Source organism: Haliotis asinina, chromosome 2, assembly GCF_037392515.1.
Source record: "Haliotis asinina isolate JCU_RB_2024 chromosome 2, JCU_Hal_asi_v2, whole genome shotgun sequence".
Taxonomy (NCBI): Eukaryota; Metazoa; Mollusca; class Gastropoda; order Lepetellida; family Haliotidae; genus Haliotis; species Haliotis asinina.
Genome location: NC_090281.1, coordinates 18,587,811 through 18,596,005, shown reverse-complemented (window position 1 = coordinate 18,596,005; position 8,195 = coordinate 18,587,811). Strand labels below are relative to the sequence as shown.

The 8,195-nt window shown below is 38.5% G+C and overlaps 1 protein-coding gene across 1 annotated transcript in view; it reads right to left on the bottom strand.

Annotated features, from left to right (window-relative positions):
• Positions 1 to 2,295: 2,295 nt before the first annotated feature.
• LOC137273356 (heparan sulfate 2-O-sulfotransferase 1-like) overlaps positions 2,296 to 8,195 on the bottom strand; it is a 190,693-nt gene continuing 184,793 nt past the window's right edge. The window contains exon 8 of the mRNA XM_067805966.1: positions 2,296 to 7,693. Coding sequence (XP_067662067.1) covers positions 7,473 to 7,693 — 221 coding nt within the window. The 3' untranslated portion in view covers positions 2,296 to 7,472. The remainder of the gene's footprint in view (positions 7,694 to 8,195) is intronic.

Sequence of the window (8,195 nt, the reverse complement as noted above, 5' to 3'; positions counted from 1 at the left end):
GCTGTCTGAGAAGCCATTGCATCGTGTGTACATGCAATGTGTGGAGCAGAACATCAGTCCAACCGACTCCTTCGCCTGGATGAAGTCGGCTGGTCTCAAATGTGAAACTGAGGGCTTCCTTTTTGCTGCTCAGGACCAGTCACTTCCCACTCGCAATCGCCAGAACGTCATTCTAAACCAAAATGTGAACATGAAATGTCCTCTTTGCAATGAATTTACAGAGACTGTCCAACATCTTGTCAGTGGATGCCCTTCCTTGGCACAAACAGACATGATGGCATGGCCCGCTGCTTTAACTATCGTCTCCGCCATGCCTGTGGCTTTGACCCCGAGGTCCATCCATGGTATGACCCTGTCCAGGGCATCCTGGAAAATGATGCTTTTAAACTTTTCTGGAATAGGCCAATATACAGCCTGAGACGAATTCCAGCCAACAAACTTGATCTTGTCCTTTTTGATACAACCAATGAAATTATATATATCAATGAATTTTCTGTCCCTTTTGACAGCAATGTGATTGGCAAGATTTAGGAAAAGCATGATAAATATGCGGACCTTGCCTTTGAAATGTCTCGCTTGCATCCCAAGTACACTGTCGTCAGGCTCCCCATTGTCCTCGGTGCCCTTGGCGCAGATCAGGAGAGTGCCCGGGTTCTCCACCGGGAGCACAGCCCTTCTGACAATCTGAGTAATGCAGAAGGCTGTAGAGTTGGGGAGTCTTCGTATTCTAGGGGTTCGACTAAGGCAGTGTTTCCTGGGAGAAATCCCATTCGCTGTCTGGCCTGCGTGTAGAGGGGGCGAAGGCCGTGAGCTGATGATGAGCTTTACCAGCCTGACTGTTCCAGGATCCCCGGAACCCTCTCTGCTGCATTTCTATCTCAATCTGTGAATAATAATAATAACTATAGATTTGTATGGCGCTTTTACCAGCTGAGCAGAACTGCTCAATTGCGCTCTTGAGTCTAACAACACATGTATATACACAATACTAGGAATGTCTACTCGTAAAACCCTCCTTGAACAAGTGAGTCTTGATGACATTCTTGAAATCATCCAGATACGACATAGATCGTATGCTTTCAGGATGTGAGTCCACAGTGGCAGGCCTGCTGCTGCATAGGTTGCTGACATTGAAGATGGGCGATCAAGCAGATTCTGACAAGCTGACCTCAAGGTTCTGTCTGGATGATAGCTTGTGATCAGCTCTTGAATAAAGGGTGGAGCAAGTTTTTATTTAAACACAAGCATCAGTACTTTTAGGACTGTGTGTGTTTTGTTTCAGCTACCGTCTGCATATTTCATCATGCATGTTAGGACAACGTGCGAGTTTTCTTAGTACTACCTTCAGTATTTTCCATCATGCATGTTAGGACTGTGTGTTTTATTTCATGCTACCGTCAGCATATTTCATCATGCATATTGGGATAGTGCACTTTGTTTAATGTTACCTACACCACATTTCATCATGCATTTCACGACAACGTATGAGTTTTGTTAAGTGTTCCTGTCCTAACATGCCTGATGATTTATGCTTAAGATAACGACAATTCAACTTAAGTCCAATCTCACCACTGCTTGAGGACTCTTGCTTGGACTGCACACATTCTTGCCACATGGGTAATTAAAACCCAGTCCTTCATCATAATGGGCAAACACTTCAACCACTTGGTTACCAAACAAAATTGGAGAATGGCATGGTGGTGTTGCTATATGGCTGACATATGCAATGTTATATTTCACTGTCGTCACTCACCAATGATACAATGCCACAATTAACAATGACATCCCCTAGCTACTGTGGGCAAGCCCTGTTACATGAAGAACCACCTAAACAGATTTGGTCCGAGGCAGCCAGGGTTTGAACCACAGCACTGTCGGCCACACCAGGGAGGTTATCAGCTGCATGGTCACTGACAACAGAAAGGAAGCAACAGTGAGGAGTGAGTGAGTGAGTGAGTGAGTGAATGAGTTGGGTTTTGCATAACTTTTAGCATTACTCCAGCAATATCACGGCAGGGGACACCAGAATTGGGTTTCACACATTGTACCCATGAGGGGAATTGAACCCAGGCCTTGGGTGTGACGAAAGGATGCTTTAACCAAATGGTTAGCCCACTGTCCTATCAGTTCTAGAAGTATCTGACACTGGCTTTGAGGACAGATATCCTTCAAATATGTGCCATTCAATCAACCGTGAACAGTATACTTGTAAATGTTGCTGCAACATATATATAAGCTTCCAGTCACACTCATATTTTCTGTGGTTCTGACCTATATACAGACAAATACAAAGCGTTTAAGATGAAATATCTTTAATTGCAGTGGACAATAGCCCATAAAATACAACCTTACCATGTGACTTGGTCACATGACATTGATCACCTGACGTACATGACACTGATCACATGACCTGTCACATGACAATCACATAACCCATACACTGCATGACTTCCACATGACATGTTGAGAATCAAAGACTGAAGTTTATAGACCTTTTAGGATTTGAAAATAGTTCTGGTGATAACTATGACTTTTTACAGGAGTGAGGCAAAAATTTGATTTTGTTGTAATTACACCATGTAAATATACATCCATCCACCATAATTAAAGCTTGACTACAGAAATCTGAGGTATGTTTTATGATAAGATCTATACTACGATCACTGAGGATGAATAAGGATTGATAGTTTCAACATCTAAAGCGAAACATTGAACAGATTCAGCTTACTACTGATTACAGAAAGCAAATTTTGTTATGAAACACTCAAAAATGATTTTGTGTCTATGAAAGGAAGAATCAGATGTTTGCCTCCTAAATACAAGAACAAATTTATACATCCAATGTACATATGATACATAGTTCATGGCACATAACATTCATTTGACTATAGACCAATATGGGCTCATGATCACCCTCATGTATTCAAATACAAAGTAATACATATCGAACAGGAAGAAATAATGATTCACCTAGCTTCAAATCAAGTCACTCTCCATATGAAACTGAGCAAGTATATCAGTGAACAGTAAGATGATGTTACAAGATGTTTCAAGTCCTATAGTATCTAAGACTCAAGCCTTTTGTCTTCCTTCTTCACACAGCTTGAGTTGATGGAAGTAAACATGGTAACTGGAGTAACCATGTAGAAGCTAGATAAACATTAAGATGCAAAACTCTAATAAGGTGTGCAATAATTTCCTCAAGTCAAACAGTTCAGCAGTTTTTAGTACTGGCTTACAAGTACAATGTTTAGAGCACATGAGGATTTATTGAACTTTGAGCTATAGTCTATTTGCAGTGAAAACCTACTGATGAATTTCACTATAAACAAAAAAGTAAATAGAAAAAAATTGAAATTAAGATTTCATATACTCATAATGTTACCTTGCCAAATGAACATTTAAATTTCAGAATATTATTCAAATTACGATTAAACTTCAGATTATAATTCATATCACTATTATGGGTTTGTATTGCAAGCGTGTATGCACATTAAACAAAGCACTGAGAATAAGCAGGGTTGGTCTAAATTCACGCTCAGGACATACCACATCTGCATTTTTTTCAACTTTCCATATATTACACTTACTTTTCTATTTAAAGTGAAATTTTTCAGTACCTTTTCAATGCATATTATTCATAATTTGAAACTTTATGAATATACCTAATTATTTTTGTACAGTATATGTCTAACAGTCTTCTTAGATCATGCCATGTATTAACAGTCAGTGCTGTTACTCTGTTCCAACAATGAAATAATCAAAATCAAGCTGTGTACCGACACTTTCATTTGAATCAGGTTCCATGGATTCCATGTAGAACTGTTTACTGTCTCTTTACACAGATATACATCAGTAAATAACATGAAATGCCAGTTTTATGGACTGTGGTAAAGTTGAGAGATGAACACATGCTGATACCATATATGGTCATTACTTGGCTTAAAGCTTTTAGAAGGGTCACATCTGACCTTGAATCACAGAGTGTTGTCATCTCCAGGCAATACTAACTAGAAGTCCTATGTCAATATAGGTCAACATTTCACAAAATATGTACACAATAATTAAATATTCAGACACCCATTCATCCTGCACAAAAACCCTCGATCAACTCACAAGTAGCCTTTCCTAACAATTATCTCTCTCTGTTGAACTGCCTAATCAAAGGGTTGGTATTGTATTAGTACTGCATGGATATTAGTGCTGTAGCGATGGATTGAACTATCGATGGATTGCAACTGTTGAATCTCTATAGGTGTGGTTGAATTCTTGGAAGTGGCCTGTATTGAAAGCGTTCAATAACCTGGCTGCTCTTGACACCTGTATGTTCTATGGTGCTTTATATACCTGTCCTGCATCTGTAGGAGAGTTGCTTACAACCATGCAGGCCATTTTGTAAGCTGAAGGTCTTGCATGACTAGCAACAGATAGAACCATTAAAAGCTGTGAGGATCAGAATATCAACTAAAGGATAACACCAATATTCAGTTAGTTTACCACTGATAGTTTCAAGCTTATAAAGTTGTATTTTCTTATAAAAACACAAGTTCCAAGCTCCCTTTGGCATTTAGTGCTAAGACTTAACAACCACCACATCTATGAGCTCCATTTGGTGTTAACTGGTCAGCATCAGGGGACTTAAATAATATAAAATCTGCAGAAATATTAATATTGAAATACATACACCTTAACAAAGACAGTCAACGAGTTCAAATTGATGTGCCTGACATGTCTCAAGGCTACCACTACAGCAAATGACAAGTCTACAATGATGTTGCTTGAGGATTTGTGTTACAGTGACCTTTCATCCTACCTTCACCCATCACCAATACAGCCCCACTTCTCCTGTGTACACCCATCCCCATACAGCCTCACCATACACACACCCATAGTTCTCAGATACCCAACAAAAATGCATTTCTTCATCGGATTAAACACCTGTACAACCCTTCTTGTAGTAAATATACACACACTGTTTCCACCCTCTACAAGGTCATGACCTTGTAATGACCTTCACCTCAGTTAATGATTGGTACAGTTTAATGTTTTACATTCAACAAACGATTGATTATTCATTCGTCTGTTTGCTGTCGTCCTGATATATTACATTTTTCATGAATGACATCCAGCTTGATGTCCAAGCTACAAGATCATGTTATAACAGTCCCTTGAAGTAACCCTCAAAGTTAGGAACCAGCCCCCAAAGGAATTGGTTAAGAAATTTCAGTTCCATTTGGTCAACAATCTTGGTATCGAGGATTCCTCCAGGGACTATAAGTAAATGCATATGATACAGATGATTGCCAACACACATGTGACAGTACTGGCCAGGCTCTGAATATCAGGTCCTAAACCAAAATTGCAACATAAATAAATCATGATTTGATTTTGTCACTAAAGAGAACTATTTGAATGTTGTCGACTGGCAACAACAATCTGATGTCTACAACATGTCATCAAGCTCTGGTCTTTGAAATGTAACAGTGTGGCAATTGTTCATTCACTGAATATGGGCAATACCAGCGTGACATGAATATACACTGGCATTAACTGGCATATTCACTGAATATTCATAAAATTAGTGTTACAATGGTTATTCATGAATGATCATAGAGCGACATTGCTCCTGTTGACCTGAATGATTTTGTCAAGTCCAAAACAATTGATTGGCATCAATAATAAATATGGCAATATTCATAGCCAGTTTGCACAATACTAAAACATTAAAACGGGAATCAATTTTGCGGCTGTCACAGAAAGCAGTAAAATTCCGAAACAGAAACATACCGACCCTAATATTTAAATTACCCTCACCCTCTAATGCTGTGCCATATTACAAGTATGCTGAATATGTAAGTAACAGAGTATTCACTCACACCAGTGTCAGTCTGACTTCACCTGCATAAATCATAAGCATACTTCCTCAATAGCTAAAGTGATACTTAATGACAGATCATTGAAACTTAAGAAAATATGCTGTCAGTATTATCCTTGATAATCACCATGGTATACCTTCCGATAAATCTACACTAGTACCCTGAATGCATCTACGGCCTGATGATTGTATTATCTTTCTTTGCTGGTCCACCTTGTCACACTAGCCAATGACATAAGCCTTTACAACCAAGCTTGCCACTGTCAACAAAGACAGCCACAAAGACTTGCTCACTGTAGGACGAAGATATAAGGGAATTAGTTATGAAAGAACCATGTGATTGGTACCCTCCACTTCCCAGAATAGACACCTGATTGGATAAAAAAGCCATAGATGCATGTAGGGTAGTAGTGGAGATTAACCTGAACATATACCCTGGAGACTATCTTGGTAGCAATTGAGGTTCCGTTCAGTATCGCCACTATCCTCATTGGTTGATGGCAAAAAAGCTTACAAGACACAGGATTCTTAACCATCAACATATGTATATATTACACCTAGTCTCTTTTACGTGATCAGAGATGTGACTCAATCATTGAGGTCAGTTACCATGGTAATGCCCTGTATGAGCACTGTACATGTTACACCATGTAATCCTCCATCAGGGATGTGACTCAATCATTGAGGTCAGTTACCATGGTAATGCCCTGTATTAGCACTGTACATGTTACACCATGTAATCCTCCATCAGGGATGTGACTCAATCATTGAGGTCAGTTACCATGGTAATGCCCTGTATGAGCACTGTACATGTTACACCATGTAATCCTGCATTAAGGATGTGACTTAATCATTTAGGTCAGTTACCATGGTAATGACCTATATGAGCACTGTTTGATCATTCTGAGCTTAAAAATAAGGATAGGAAGGTTTTTAGAAGGATTGAAATCTGACACAAGTGTTCTGCTTTTTAACTACAATGATAAACTTACAGAGTTCTGTCTAAAGCCCTGTTGAATAGATTGTTTTGTGGCAGTGGAAGGACCTCTACAGAATATCATATTGTTTACCATACTTTGTTTATGTATTTCCTACAAAAATCATACAAACATCATAATATTAGGAGATAAACATACTGTTTGAAAATTAGAGGTATATCATGACATTACAATAGCTCTAAATTTAATGAAAACTGAACGCATAGCGTATATAATTTCGTTAAGTTTTATAATTCCATTATATACCTTTGATCTTCCAACACAGTAAGTTCATCTCCATTTTACCATAAACACATTATTAAGATTTTTTAAAAATACACACTGTGAGGTATCAGAGGTGATTGTATACCTCTGAATGACTTTGATAAATCAATCACAATCCAGTATTTACTGAAATCATTTTTAGAGTGGGGTATTTTCTTGTTGAAAATTTCATTTATCCATTTTTTGTGTAAGGGAAGAAACCCCCTGGACATACTCCTTAAGGAGACATACACAGAATTACAATTTCCTGGTACAGTATTTCTTCTGTTGAATCAATCCTGATAATCAGTTAATTCTCTCTAATTTAACATGCTGTTATGAGTCTCATGTCAGTTTCATCTGGGACGAATCTTTTCATAGGTAAAACGGTTTCCCTTCTCAACGTATTCCCCATCTACGAGGTCAAATGTCTGATGTTTTACATAATGGAACTGTTGTACAGCAAACTCATAAAACTCGTTCTCCATCCGCCATATTGGCGACTCCTGAATTCGAGCCAGTGTGTCAGGTTTGGGAGCAATCTTCTTGGTGGTTTTCCGTAGATGGGATTTGCGACCTGAAGCATAAATACATTTTCATCAGCAATGCAACAAAATAAAGCATTCATCTGTTGGGTATGAGTTCCATGTTTTCCAAAGGTACCAAAATACTTGAAGCCCTTATACAACAGTGGTAGCCATTGGAGGTTCCTGGCATTCTTATAAAATACTGTGTGAATTCACCCCAGAATGTAATTTACAGCAATACACTTACTTGTCTCTCTCGAAAGAACCCTTTCTCAGTTATGATCATCATAAATAAATAGGAGCCAATAATAATTCATGTTACAGGGGTGATGATGATTTTTATGTAGACAGACCCCAAACTACCCCTGGAATAAATTATGAATGCTCCCTTATCCAGTTGTAGACACCATCTTCTCAAATAATTCAACACAATTTGATCGGAAAAATCTTGGCACCTAAAAGTGAATGCTAAACCATATATGCTTGAAGACATTAAGTATCTGAAGTAGGATATTACCAGAGCACATATATGTGCCCGTATGACTTATGTAA